The sequence below is a fragment of the Hydra vulgaris genome, chromosome 01 (genome assembly GCF_038396675.1).
Source record: "Hydra vulgaris chromosome 01, alternate assembly HydraT2T_AEP".
NCBI lineage: Eukaryota > Metazoa > Cnidaria > Hydrozoa > Anthoathecata > Hydridae > Hydra > Hydra vulgaris.
The window spans coordinates 70,324,454-70,340,777 of NC_088920.1; the positions used below are offsets into that span (position 1 = coordinate 70,324,454).

Genomic DNA, 16,324 nt, shown 5'->3' on the forward strand with positions numbered 1-16,324 from the left:
AGCGATCTGATTTGTCTAACTACCGTCCCATAAGTCTACTTCCTATCATAAGCAAGGTTTTTGAATCTTTAATCAACAAACACTTAATCTCTTATTTTGAATCTAATAACTTACTTTCTGACCATCAATATGGATTTCGATCTTCTCGTTCTACAGCTGATTTGCTAACAGTAATAACTGACAGGTTTTATCGTGCATTAGATAAAGGTGGAGAGGTTAAGGCTCTCTCTCTCTCATATTCTTTCTCATATTCTCTCTCTCTCATATTCTCTCTCATTTTCTCTCTCATATTCTCTCTCAGCTATTTAATATTTTCTTCTTAAATGTAGTTTTTCCTGACATTTTGAAATTATATTGTGTCATTTCAATATATGAAAATGGCTTAAAACTCTCATGCACTAAATATAAGCCAATTTCAATTCTATCTAACATTAGCTAGCTCTTTGAAAAACTAATGTATTCTAGATTATACTCATTTTTGAGTTTCTTTAATTGTTTAAATGAATTTTGGTTAGGATTTCGATCAACACACTCTACTTGCCACCGTTTAATAAGTATAACCGAAAAAATTAAAAAGCACTGGATACTGGTCATTTTGCTGGTGGTGTTTTACCGACTTTAAAAAAGCTTTCAATACCGTTAATCATACCATTTTAATTTCTAATTTTAAAGTTATGATATACCGAGGAGTTGCTTGTAATTGGTTTCAATCTTATTTCTCAAATCGGAAGCACTTTGTTAGAATTAATGGTTACAAATCAAATAATAAATACATATTTTGTGGTGTTCCCCAGGGTTCTGTTCTTGGCTCTCGATTATATTGATATTTGTTTATGATCTAAATAACTCTGTCTACTTTTCATCAGTCCATTTGTTTGCTGATGATACTAATAACTCGCATATTAATAAGTATACTACTAATATTCCTTTTGTAAGAATGTAAACCTAAATCTAAAAGGTTTAGATCATTGAATAAATGCAAACTTAATTTCTCTGAACATATCGACGTCTTTGTCCTAAAAAAACTTATAATTCCTACCTTTTTAGCATTATTTAGATTTGCTAATCTTCTTTTTGTTTTTAATTCCTTTAATAAAAATTTACTTTCTTCTATTTCAACCTTCACTGATACTCGGTTCATACATTCACATTTAACTAGAAACATCAATAATGGAAAACTAATACCTCCCTATAAAACTTTCAGGTATGGTACGTATTCAATTACACATCAGTGCATCAATGAACGAAATCGAAGTCTTGTGTACATTGTGAATGAATTTGAAAATTAAAACTTTAAAATAGTTTATATTCATTTCTTTATTTAAAACAAAATAAATTTAAACAAATATTTAAAAATATTTTACTTTATTTTTTTTATCATTATTAACTTCTTTTATTTTTCTTCTTTTTCTTTTTCATCTGACTATTTTTATAGAAGATTCTATTGTATGAGTGACACAGTTACTCATACAATAAAAATTTCCATTATTATAGCAGCCGTGGCGCAGTGGTAGCGCACTTGCCTCAGAAACTAAGGATCCGTCGTTCAAACCCTACCTCTGGGCAAGTTTTGTGACATCGGTTTGAAAGAAATGTGAATGAAAGTGAACTTCCGATTAAGTGATCATCCGTGATACTCTGTGAAAAGACCGTAAGGACTTCTTGGAGCACCTAAATGAAAACAAATAAATAAGTTAATAATGATAAAAACTAATGAAAATTTTTTTTTAAATTTGTTTATATTCATTTTGTTTTAAACATATGAAGATAAATTATTTTAAAGTTTTAATTTTTCGAACTCATTGATAACTCACTGAATCACCTTCCTTTGTCAATCAATTATTTATATTTATTCTTAATAAGGATATTTCATAATGATTTTCTTATTCATAATATTATAGATATTCTTAATATTATTATTATTATTATAATTATTTTTATTATTATTTCTATTGAATAAAATATTTTCTAAAATTTTCGAAAAAACATGGAGTACTTAGATCTGTAATTACTCACATTCGATAGTTCACCAATTATAAATAAAGGTAATTAATTTTAGCTATTTTCAATTGGTCGGGAAAAAATCCTTGATTAATTGAATATTTGAAAACTTAAAAATGTTTTGAATAATAATTTCTAATAATTCTATAGCAAAAAGGGAGGTTAAATAAAAAGGATAAATTGCTTTTACTCAGCGTTGTTTTGAGCAATTGCTTAACTTGACGTTTAACTCTAAAAACGATATAAAAAAGATATTTATAATAATATTAATATCTATAACTATATTTATATAGTCAAGAACAACTGCTGTGCATTTTAAAAACAGGTTTAAATTCTAAAAAAAAAAACTTCAATCGTTTGTTTTTTTTCTTTCTAATTTTTGTTCTATATTACATTTTAAAATGATTTATTTATAAAATAAATGGTACAAAAATATAAAAAATAATAAATTAAATGTTAAAAATAATAAAACAAATGATAGAAAAAATATACATAAATAATATGTATATATATATATATATATATATATATATATATATATATATATATATATATATATATATATATATATATATATATATATATATATATATATATATATATATATATATATATATATATATATATTAATAAGAAAACATCAAACAATACGAATTCTCTTAATACAAATAATAATTTATTTTCTCAAAATAAATTATTATTTGTGTTAAGAGAATTCGTATTGTTTGATGTTTTCTTATTAATATAACATACACTCTTATACATGTCTACACTCAAATCATATATATATATATATATATATATATATACAGTATCGGACAAAACGAGTGCAACCAAATAATGCTAATTTAGTTTCTTTATTTAAAAGTGCTGCATTTTTTCAATTTAAAGAAATAACTATGTAACTGTTTAGAGACAAAGTGCTTCAAGTTTTATTCATCACAAAGTTCATTATTTGTACACGAAAATTAATAAATTAATCAAAAGTATTAAAGTTGATTTCCTTCTGGACAAAACAAGTGCAAGTCGAAAAAATGTTGACCAAGCTGTATTTCGCTATCAATATTTCGTGGCGAATCCTTTGTTGTCGATCACAGCCTTGCATCTTCGAGGCATAGATTCGATCAGGTGATCAATGAAACTTTGTGGAATCGCTGCCCAGGCCTTTTGGATTTGTTCAAACAGTTGATCCTTATTACGAACACCTTCACGATTAATTCTGCTGTTGACGATCTCCCAAAGGTTCTCGATAGGGTTGAGATCCAAAGATTGAGGCGACCAATCCATCACCGATATGTGGTTGTCTTGAAACCACTGCTTGACTACTTTTGCGGTGTGTTTCGGATCGTTGTCTTGCTGAAAAACCCATTTTATTGGCATATTCCATTCAGCACGAGGTAACATAACATCTTTCAGGATATTTTTATACATGAAACGGTCCATTATTTTATTGTTTCGATGTATTAGATCTAGACCGTTAGCAGAAAAACACCCCCAGACCATTACATTGCCTCCATCATGCTTCACGGTCTTATGGCAGTAACGTAAATCGAGGCGTTTTCCGGCCGGTCGACGTACACGGCAAATGCCATCGCTCCCAATGATGTTGAACTTCGATTCATCACTGAACAGGACAGTTCGCCATTTTGCACATTTTAGTCAGTATGAGATGTAGCAAACAGGAGTCTTTTCTTCTGGTTTTTTAGTGAAATCAGTGGTTTCTTTGCAGGGCGTCGAGAAAACAATCCGGCTTCAACAGCACGTCGTCTGATTGTTCCGATACAGGCAGCTCTAATTGCTTTTGTATCTCGATTGATGATATCCAGGGATCCTTCTTGACGGATCTGACGATCATAGAATACTCTCTAGAAATGGTGGAACGCGGTCTTCCACCTTTGTTATCTGCTGCCAACTTCCCCGTAGAACAATATTTCGAACATAGTCTTGATACGGTCCATTTTTTCACGCGATATTTATCACAAATACTTTTTTGTGACATTCCACTTACGTAATCGCCAATAATTATCTTTCTTAGTTCCAATCCAAGACTGTCGGGAGCCATTTTTGCACTTGAAGTCATAAAAATAATAAAAATAAATAATCACGCTTCTCAAGGCTTACCGTGTTACATTTACCTTGTGATGATACAATAATGCTCTGTGGAACACAACGTCTTGGTTGGATGTGGACTGTATTGATGTAATGAAAAACTTGTTGTATTTCACTTCTTGTATTGATGTTCTTTGATAAAACACTTTGATAAAACTCACTTCGATAAACTGTTTTGATAATACTGACTGATTGACTTCCATATACTGACTGAATTACATGTCGATTTACATGTCTCTTATATAGTAAAATGAACCTGTGTGAACCTGTTCTGGAAGATTCTAGATGCTTCTTTTCGATGCTTCTGGAAGCTTCTGGGTGTGTCTGGATGCTTCTGAATGTTTCTGGATATTTCTGGATGCTACTGGATGCTTCCAGATGCTTCTTCTGGAAACTTCTGGAAGCTTCTGCATGCTTCTGGAAACTTCTGGATACTTCCTTTAATTATTAAAAACTTCCGTGACGTTGACACTGACCAGACTTAAGAAAATGAAACAAACCAAAAAAGTTGCACTTGTTTTGTCCGCTGCAAAATGGCACTTGTCAACAAAATTCTGCCTGTGTGCTGTCACCTGTCAGCTGATTGCTCATGTCATGACATGCTATGACTCCAGACTCCTGAACTGTTTGCTGTGGTAGTATAGTTCGTTTCGTTTTTAAGACATGTAAAATTAGGAACACTTTTTAGCATTGTTCGATGTTGGTTGCAAATGTTTTGTCCAATACTGTATATATATGTATATATATATATATATATATATATATTATATATATATATATATATATATATATATATATATACATATATATATATATATATATATATATATATATATATATATTTACATATATAAATATAAATATATAAATAATACACATAATATATAAATATATCAAAATACATACATAATATGTAAAAAATACATATATAATATATAAATATACATGTAAATTATACATATACAAATAATAAAATAAATAATACAATAATATACAAAGAATTGTCGCTGTTGATAAAAAAAAAAAAGAACGCAGGGACTCGTATAAGACCTTAAGGTCTTTTCGATGAGCATCGCTTGCAAATATTTATGTATTAAAATTTCATTAAAAGCGTACAAACTCGTTCATTTTTCGAATGTCTTAGCTAATTAAAAAACTTTATATGATATTCAAAAAATAAATTCATAAATTTAAAGCATTTTAAGTTGTTTTTTTTTAACAATTTAATTTAAATAATTTACAAATTTACAGCACAGGATAATTTTTTAAGAAGTAAAACCACAAACAAACTTCCTTGTTTAACGGAACATTTAAAAATCTTGAAAATGTCTTTTAAAATATGAAAAGAACTTTTAATAATATTAATATCATCTCGACCTGTTTAAACTTGAGATTAGTGGAAGCACGATTCATTTATGGGGTTTATCTTGTTTGGAACTTTTTAGTTCAGGAAGATCAAACAGATTTTTAAAAAATAGTTAAAATTTATTTAATTCACGTGGTTTTAATTATAAATAGTGATCGACCGAAACCGAAATTTCAGCCGAAACCGAAAGTACCGAAATTTCGGTTCAGTGAAGCCGTAGCCGAAACCGAAACCGAAATTTCGGCCGAAACCGAAACCGAAATTTCGGCCGAAATTTGAAAATGAATGTTTAAAATCCCTGAACCTTTTATGATCACCGAATTAAAGCAAAAAAAAACTATTTTACATATATTTAGCCAATCACCATGTAACATAGTTTGATAAAAACTCTAATATGTCAAGACATTTCAATAATTAAAGGTAATAATTGAAGTATTTTCTCTGCGAAATACATATTTTTTCATGTTTTCTGGCAAAAGTCTGTTTCTTTCATTTGAAAGAATTTCTCCAGCAGTTAAAAACAACCTTTTAACTTCGGCAGATGTTGGTGGAGGTCTAAGGAATCTCTTCGCTACTTTTGCCAAACCAAACTTTGCTTTTAATGTTTTTTTCTAATATAAATCTATGAAACTTTTTTTTTTGTTGTTATTTAGGTGTCCCAAGAAAACCTATAGGTCTTGTCACAGAGCACCGCGGAAGTGCATTTAACCAGGAAGTTCACGCCTCCTTCATTACCGTGACGCAAAAATATATGCGAAGCTCGTTTTGAGCCTGGATCTCCTGCTTAAAAGGCAAGCGCTCTAACCACTGCGCCACGGTCGCACGAGAAACTTCAGACCTTCTTTGAAGTTTGAATCAATTTTTGAGATTTATAGGACTGCCGGTAGTTGTATTGCTTTTTCAGTTAAGAGATTTTTTAGAGTAAACCACTTCTTATATGTGATGAAAGTCCGCTAAGTGATTAAAATTTTGGATTGTGCGATTCACGAGATACTTTCAAATTGTAGATATTGCAAGTTCCGTGTTTGAAATCACTACCTGTCACGGTAAAATGATTCCATAAACCAGTTTTTTATCGATTATTTTCCATTGTAAAATTTAGTACTGAGAAACTTTTGATGAAACTATTGGTTTGGGTTGCTTTACTTAAATCTTAATTCATTTTAAGAATGATTTTGAGAATAGTAATTTAAAACTATTATGTAACGTGATTTCAATTAAAATTTCTACAATTGTTATAATTAAAAATTGATTTACTAACAAACAATTACAATTAGGAAACCATCATAATCCCACTCTAAATTAAAACTTAAAAAAAAATCTTATAAAAGTTTCGGCTCATTTCGGTTGCGGTTTGAACCGAAATTTCGGCCGAAACAGGAAAAGTAAAAAAATTATTGAAGCAGAAATTTCGGTTTCGGTTTCGGCCGAAACTTCGGCCGAAGCCGAAAGTTTCCGTTCACTAATTATAAACAATCAATGTAAAAAGCATAATTTAAAATACTTAACTCAAAATAACTAATTAAAATTTATATTAAAATAACCAATTAAAATTTATATTAAAATTCTGATTTGCTATACTAATTATTAAAGTTAAATTTTTCTTTTTTTTTGACTTTCAAATTGTTTAGCGTAGTTTACATAATACTTTTTTTGGGGGGTTTGGTTTTTATTGGGGGTATTGGTATTTTATATAAAAACATTTTTTTTTTTTTAATTTTTATTTAGGTGCCCCAAGAAGTCCTTACGGTCATATCACAGAGCACGCGGATGAGCATTTAACATGAAGTTCACGCCTCCTTCCTAACCGATGTCACAAAACTTTCTCAGAGGTGGGGTTTGATCCACGGATCTGAAGCAAGTGCGATACCACTACGACTGCTATCATAATAAGGCACATAATAATGGTATATAATATAATTATATACCATTAATATATTTTATAAAAAGTATTTATCAAAACGAAACTATTTCATGCCAGGACCAGACGGCCTGCCACTTGCAATCGAATTTACTCATATAGAGTAAATTCGATTGCAAGTAAATCAATAAATAGTAATAATAATAAAGAGTAAATCAACTTGTTTCTCCGCGCAGCGGCCTTGTTCGTCAAGGTTCGTGTTTCGGAGTTAAAGAGTTGAGAGAGGGTTATAACCATTATTAAGAAGCCTCCTCATCTGTAGTGGCCTTCTCGGCCTTGGGGAGGTGAATAACAAAAAAAAAAAAAAAAAAAAAAATATATAGAGAGAGATCTTGGAGTTCTTATCTCAGATGATCTTAAACTTAATGTTCAAATTTCAGCAGCTGCGGTTAATGCTAACCGCTCCTTGAGGAGGCTTAAAAAAACTTTTTCGCAGCCGTAGTTTTTTACTGTGGAAAGAACTGTATACCACGCATGTTCGTCCTCACCTAGAGCACGCTATCCAAGCGTGGTCACCGTACCAACAGGGAGACATAGAAGCGCTAAAAAAAGTTCAAAACTGTGGTACAAAAACCATTTCTGAGATTAGGCATCGCACCGCTGAGCAGCGAAGAGTCAGGTTTTTTAATTTTGATGTTCAAGTTCATGCGTGAAATTGATGAAATAAGCTTTCACGTACCATTCAATCATCCTTCATCGTCAAATTATATTATGTGTGGTCATAATCAAAGACTTGCACAGCAAAGAGTACTCAATTGCATGCCAAGAGAGAAATTTTTCATGAACCGTGTTGTTTTACAGTGGAATACCCTGCCACAAATAGTAGTTAGCTTGACTTTGGTGAATATGTTCAAAAATCGACTAGATGAACATTTAAATCAGTTAAAAGAGAATTTAAAAAGATAACTGAAAAACAGCTTTCTTCACATGTTTCCAGTATTCTATTATGTTCTAAAAGTCGCAGATGTGCACGAGGATCTTAAGACTGTTAGTATAGAGGTGCCTGATGCAGCACATCTTCATTGGTAATTTAAAAATAGCAAACATTTATGATTTTTTAAAAGTCTATAAATTTATTACGGATTGTTGTAAATTTTTAAATTATTGATCACTAAAATAAAATAAACTAAACTATATAAAATATATTAATGTTATATAAAGTTTTGCTTTGTTTTTAAGAACATGGTTAAGTTTAGGAAAAATTACATTACAGAACATCATGGCGAAACCCCCTCATGCTTCGTTTCTAAAGGACTGTCTTGATAAAGTTGTTTGATTATTCGAAAAAGACGTAATTTATAAATCCATTTATAAATTTAGTACTTGTTGGGAATTTATTTTTGTTTGACTCATTTCTTATAATCTTTGTTTTCTGCCATTATAAAGGATCAATACACCAAAATATCCGCACCGCGGATGTGCATTTAATTGGAAGTTCAGGCCTCCATCCTAACCGATGTCGCAAAACTTGTTCAGATGGTGGGGTTTGAACTACTAATCATTAATATTGTTCTCGAAAACAGCGCAAAACTGTGATCGCAAGGCAATATCATTCTCTATAGAACTGTCTTGTAAATCAAGAACACGCTAGGTGCAGAAAAACAGGTTTTGAGATATTTGCCAAAATCTATTTAATATTTGGCTAATATGCTAATATATTATTATGTTCGTTTTAACTTTAAGATTAATTATTCTTTATATAAGGCTTGATTTTTATAATGAATCATATCCAAAACCTAACTAAAAAAATTCAATTTTTACACTCAAGGTATTTTTGGTACGGCATTATTCAAAACCGACCGAAAAAGTAAACACTTTTTGTTTTTTTTTAGTAGTAATAAAAAAGTTGATGTTTAAATACCAATAAATGCAAAACAACACGCTTATTCATTTTCAGGTAGTCGTATTATGTACAAATCTTTTCCTTATATGTAATATAAGGAAAAGACTTTAACTTTTAAGAGTATTAATTTTAGAAAAAATGTATTCAGTAATTGAAGTTTAAAAATCAAATTTTTTATGTTGTGTGCTTACGCGGAGGACAGTAGAAAGTTTTTATGTTGTGTGCTTATGTGGAGGACAGTAGAAAGTTTTTATATTGTGTGCTTACGTGGAGGACAGTGTATATTTCATAGAAAGTTTGAAAGAATGAGTCATACACCTTATTTGCTTCCAACGAACTGTTTGTTTTTAATTTATTAGTGATATTTGATTCTTAAATAATGCAAGAATTATATCAGTAAAAAAGCGTTTGACAAAGACGTTTTTTTTGTTAATGTATTATTATTATCAAATAGTTATCAATATTGTTAGAGAAAAAAAAGAAAATGATCAGAAACGTTAATTTTTATTAAGGGAAGTCAGGGCAAAATGGCGAACGTTTTGAAAATCCTAAGTTATTGTAAAACTATTAGTCATAATGCAATAATATATAATCAGTATGTTTATGATATAATCAGTATGTTTATGATATAATCAGTAAGTTTATGATATAATCAGTATGTTTATGATTTAATCAGTATGTTTATGATTTAATCAGTATGTTTATGATATCAAAATGATTTATTACCTGCATGAGTTTTTAGTTTGTAAACAAAAGTATTTGTAATAAAAATTAAAATAGAAAATTCATCTGGTCAGATGACCGTGGCAAGATGACCGTGGCAAGATGACCGTGGCAAGATGCGTTTTCTTCAATTTAAAACTTTTTAAGTTTTAAATTGAAGTTACTTTTAAAACTTAAAAACTATTTACTTTAGATTAGTTTTTATTTTTTAAAACTAATCTAAAGTAACACATTTCTTTTCGCAAAAAAGTCTAAAGGACATTGGACAAAAGACATGAAGGACAAAAATTACACCTTAAGGATCATTCATTAGTAATAACCGAAACTGAGGTATCTTTTATTTAAGCGCAAAAAAGAAACATGTGGATAAAATTAAACTATTAATATTAAAAAAAAATTGGTGTTCTAAAATACAAAATATAAAGTTTTGTGTTCGCCCAATTTTTTGGTTGAGTTTTTATAAGAAAAAACATCTCGCCAAAATGAATAAAAATTTATGACCATTAAAATGAATAAAAATTTATGAATAAAAAATTATTTTACTTTCAACATACTTTATTATTTACCTAAAGTCCTTAAATTGTGTGACCTTATTCAGCTACCAAATTGCCTATTTGTTTGAAACCAAAATCATAATAACCTACTACTTACATTTATTAACTTTTGTAGTTATAGGGAAAATTGCAACTTAAGTTACCTGTATCGAACTGTTCATTACGGCTACGAATCCATACTAAATAAAAACAAGAACCTTCCTAAAGTTCCAAAACTAAAATCTCTTAAATCATTTCTTAAAATTTGAAACTGCTATCTTACTATTTTTTAGAAAAATATATTTTTATAAATTTAGAAAAAAATTTTTTTATAAATTTAGAAAAAAATATTTTTATAAATTTTATACTTTACTACATCTTATTATTTACAACTCGGAACTTTTTTTTTTTATTTTTAATTTTTTTAATAATACTATATTAAATATCTTTAATAAAATCTACTATTTTATTCTTTTTTAAACTGAAATATTTTTATTAGTATTTGTTATATCACTATTATTGTTAATATTACTATATTTTTTATCATAATAAATATTATTTATCTTACTGTTGTTATTATAATTATTATTTATTACATCAATGTTTTTTGTTATATTATTATTGCTGTTATTACTATTCTTGTTATTATTATTTTAGTATTTACGTTTTATTATCACTAGTATTATTCTAATATTATTCGTATTATAATTATTATCTCTATTATTATTATAATTGAATTGTTTCACTTGTATTTACTTTATATTTTACTTATTACTATTTGTAAACATCGTTGATGTAACAACATCGTCGATGTAACAACATCATTGATGTAACAACATCGTTGATGTAACAACATTGTTGATGTAACAACTTTATTCAGAATATATTTGATTCAACAACGTATTATTTTACTTTCCGTTAATATTGTTGAATCCGTTGAAAAATCTTAGAAACACAAAATTCTGTCAAATTAGAAGTTTTTATTTATCCTTATGATTGATTTTATATCCTAGATACAATGAACTTTTAACTTGTTGTATCTAGAATTATTTGCTGGGGGTAATTTCGGTCCGAAAATTAGTTTTTACTCCTTACTAAATAAATATTCAACTGAATAACTGTTTAATATACTTTTAATAGTTTGAAGATTTATAAATCATAAAATTTTTTATTATTATTGAGACTTGTTTTTTTATGAGTGATCGTTTGGAAATTTTATTTGTATGCCAATTTCTTTTTTTTACTTGCCTGTTACTATTAAAGGACCTGTTTAGTTGTTGCACAAAAATAGAATTAAACACTGAAGTATTTAGTAACCATAACTATTTAGTACCATAACTATTAAGTTTAAATAATTTATAAGTTTGTTAAAGGATGTGTCAAATAAACATCAATTTACTAGCTTTTTGTTTAAAGGGTAAATAGCAATGCCCTATATGGTGGTTGGTTTTCTATATTTTTTAGCATTCAATTACAACAAGTTTTAGTTCTTCAAAGGTCAAATAGGGAACACAAGCGCGCCTCTGATTGAAGCTTATTTTTGGTATGTGGAGGAATGTTAAGCTTTAACAAGCCCGGCAACGGGTCGAGTAAAGATCCAAACATTGTCCAAATTATAATTTAAATCTTGCCATAGCCTTTAACAGAATTGTAAACACTTGTCTCTCTAAACCAAAAAACTAAGAAAGTATGCATCACGAGATATAGATATAGCATCATGAGATATCGAGAGAAAGACATGTTGAAATTTGTTTTTTTGTTGAAATTTAATTTTTTACACGAAGCAACATGTCTATGTTTAGTTCATATAACGTAAAGATATATTAGTTCATATAACGTAAAGATAATTTCGTAATTTCAATATAGAACGTGTTTTCCATAAAGAATTAATTCAAAGTACTATTCTAGACAATGTTTAGGGTTAGGGTTTAACAATGAAAATGGTGTGCTTCAATTTACACAGGTTTCCAATACATAAATAGAATAATCATAAACAAATATTACAACAACAAAAAAAGTCAGCAAAAAAAAAACCCCGGCATCAGGAATTATCAAAAGTACAATCATTTTTGAACTGAACACTTTATAGTTTTGCACTCTTGAGGTAAAATTTATAATACATACAACAAAGAGTTGCAACTTGATTTGTCTGTTGGAGTTCGTCTTGACATCAAATTGAAAAATAATTTCTTTTTTTTTAATGCACTGTTTATTCAACTTGATGACGTCCTAAACTTCCAAAAAAACTTTAAAAGTTCACGAATTAACGCAAATGTTTGATTGGTACTTTGTTTCTTCAGACGTCCTGCAACTATTTAAAATCAAAATAACAAACCATGGCAAAAAATTTTACATACGCTAATTTTAAAGGAGATTTTTTCCACATCAATTTCCTTCTTCACATGTGCAAGCTTTATTTTGGTTTGGTTCCAAAAAAACTATTCATAGTTTTCATACCTTTTTTATCGATTTTTTGAAGTTGTTTTTGTTTCGCACTCATTTTCACAGCAACTTTCTAAAACAAAAGCAAAAAGAATACAGAATTCTCAGAACAACTTTCGACCGGCGTTTATTTTCTGAGCTTGAACTAATCTTACGTTAAGGACATAATCTTTTTTTGGGTTAGGATCTTTTTAGATAAGATTATATCCTTCAATTTTTACTCCTAAGAATACTCTATTGAACGCCTAAAAAATTAAAAATTTGATAAAAACTTTCCATTGTTACAGCACTTTTAATTTTAACTTTCCCGTTTTCGAAAAAATGTTCTCAATAATTTTAAAAAACTTAATTACGAATTGAATTGAACTATTTGATTTCAAAAGGAATTTCATTTAAAGCTGTAAATTGTTGAGTATTTAAAATTATTTTTAGATACTAAAAGTGCTTTTTTTGGGAATAGGTTTGGATGTGTTAGGCAAGGGGTAAATTTTATTTTCTACATATAAATTTAGTTAAACTCATATGAATAAATTTTAATACTTAAAATAGCTTTAAAAATTTTATCTTTTATAAATTTTCTACTTTTTTTATTAAAGGTTGACATTCATCAAGTTTTTAGAGAGGAAAAGCAAACTCTACAAACAGATATTTTATACAACTTTCATGTTCAGCAGATGCTATAATAAGAAAAATTTTACAAGAACTGTGAAGTCAAATGAAAATGTTGTTTAACTGAATTGCAATATATTACATCCTGCTTCTAATAATTTTACAGACACGATGAATGACTGCTTTAAATCAGTTATTCCATGTGTCTTTATTATCCACAAGTTACGTATTAAGAAGCTACTATGGAACATTTGTTTGTAAATAAATGTCCTGAAAAAATTATTCATTGTTAAAATATTCTTTTTTCAATTGAAAAAAGACATAAAACTGCTCACGCATCAGCTCAGGATTTAGAAATCCAGGGGGTCCAAACCATCTTTTTAAACCTGGCTTCTGTTTTATAAAAATAAAAATCATGTTAGGATTTTTTTTTAACTTTGAAATGCTTTTAGTTTTCAAATTTGTTGTTCAAGTCAATTATATAACTATTCTTTCTCCCTGCTACGTTGCGTAACGTTATCACGTTACGTTATAATTGGGGTTTACACAAAGTGTAAAAAAGGGTTCTACATATCTACTTTCGAAAACCCATTTTAAGGAGTTTTAAAACTCCAAATTTAGGTCGGAGTTCTAGAACGTTGAATTTAGGTCGGGGTTCTAATCCCTGGATTTTTTTCATGACCACTCGGTATTTTAATTATTCTTGATCTTGAGAACAATTTCGAATCTACAGATTATTGTAAACAAGATTAGATATTAAAAACAAAAGTTACAAAGTATAAGTAACAAGTTATATTATATTTAAATATTTAACAGTTGAGTATTAACATTTAACAAGTTGAGTATTAACATTTAACAAGTTGAGTATTAACATTTAATTTAATAAGTTGAGTATTAACATTTAGTTGAATATTTAATAATTGAATAGAAAAATTTTTTTGTTTTTAAAAATATTTAAATATTTAAATAACTTGTTGCTTACACTTTATAACTTTTGTTTTTAATTTGAAAAAAATCATTTAAATATCTTTTTTAACTTTATTAATTTGAAACTTGATTTAAGTCATTGAATTTTTGTTTGCAATTCCAGTTAGGAATCTATTAGTATCTATTTTCATTCCTGGTTAAGAAAACAAAAATCTATTTTTGGTTCAGTTTTAATTTAGTGACAATCCATCACTAAGTACCATGTAATATACTGACCAATACTAAAATTTAATTGAAAATTAAAAATAAGTAAAAAAAAAGTATTAACTTCAAAAAAAATCGTATTACCTTATCAGGTTTTACTGAACTATCACGATAATCTTCAGAACATTTTGGAGCACCATTTAATTTTTGACGCTAAACAAAAAGATTTCAAACAGTCAGACATGCAAATTTAAATGAACAACAAATCAAAATGTTAAAATAAAGCCAATTTGTTTTGACCAAATTGGTTTTATTTTTATTTGTTGGTACCTATAACAAATTTCTAGAAGAATGATTACTAAATAATAAAAAATGAGCATCATTATTTATATGATTTAATTTTTTAATTTTTTGCTTACTAAATTCATTTATACATATACACACACACATGCATAATTTTTTGCTTACATAATTCATTCATACATATTTTGCTTACTAAATTCATTCATACACATGCATAATTTTTTGCTTACTAAATTCATTTATACATATACACACACATGCCATTATATATGTTGATATATAAATATATTTGCGTACCCAGCCTTAAAATGACATCGCACTAAAATAACTATTTGTGGGGCTTCAGTACATACATCAACTAAAGGTTTGGACAGGTACTATCTAGATATTAAAGATAATAAAAAAAATTATCAATTATTTACTAATAAATAATAAAAATATATTTATTAGGACAGTGTTAACCTAAAAATGTAAAAGTAGTAGTCATAAAGAATAAAAATAAATAAGAAAACAGTAAAATATAACTTCAAATTATCATCCTGTCAGGAGTTCTATGAGTATTTGTTATTAAACAAAGATTTATTAAAAAAGGTTCAACAAAAAAGTATAGTTGTTATTATCCATCTTTCTCTGATTTGTAATACTTGCTCTGTTACATTCCTTTCTAACAAAGACTTTAACTTTATGATACCAAAAACAAATATCTTTAAAAGCACATTTATATAAAAAAACAACAAGATAGTGTACTTTAGTGAGTAAATATCTAATATATAACTAACATATTAACTAACATAGAGAAGCTCACTATAGAGTTATTTTGTTTACATTAAAAACTCTATAATGAGTTTTTACAAAATAATTATAGTGGAATTATAATAAAATTATTAACGCTGACATTATATAGATGACATCATGTTAACACATCAACAAGTTCCAAATAAAATTTTCAAATGAAAATTATTCTAAATATTTTCATTCACTTATAAAATGAAACTATATGAAAATATTTAGAAATATTAAAACAGTTTACTAAAAATATCTGCCAAGTTTTCATTTGATGGTACATATAAAGTTATCATTTGATGGTACATATAAAGTTTTCATTTGATGGTACATATAAAGTTTTCATTTGATGGTACATATAAAGTTTTCATTTGATGGTACATATAAAGTTTTCATTTGATGGTACATATAAAGTTATCATTTGATGGTACATATAAAGTTATCATTTGATGGTACATATAAAGTTTTCATTTGATGGTACATATAAAGTTTTCATTTGATGGTACATATAAAGTTTTCATTTGATGGTACATATAAAGTTATCATTTGATGGTACATAT

General features: G+C 27.9%; 1 protein-coding gene across 2 annotated transcripts in view; it reads right to left on the reverse strand.

Annotated features, from left to right (window-relative positions):
* Positions 1-12,445: 12,445 nt before the first annotated feature.
* The window catches only part of LOC100207504 (ribonuclease H2 subunit B), a 52,362-nt gene continuing 48,483 nt past the window's right edge, over positions 12,446-16,324 (reverse strand). For both annotated transcript variants that reach the window (XM_065789063.1, XM_065789064.1), the window contains 3 exons: positions 14,823-14,891; positions 12,954-13,011; positions 12,446-12,807 (listed from right to left, as the gene is read on the reverse strand). In XM_065789063.1, the coding sequence (XP_065645135.1) occupies positions 12,710-12,807; positions 12,954-13,011; positions 14,823-14,891 (225 nt within the window). In that variant the 3' untranslated portion in view covers positions 12,446-12,709. The remainder of the gene's footprint in view (positions 12,808-12,953; positions 13,012-14,822; positions 14,892-16,324) is intronic.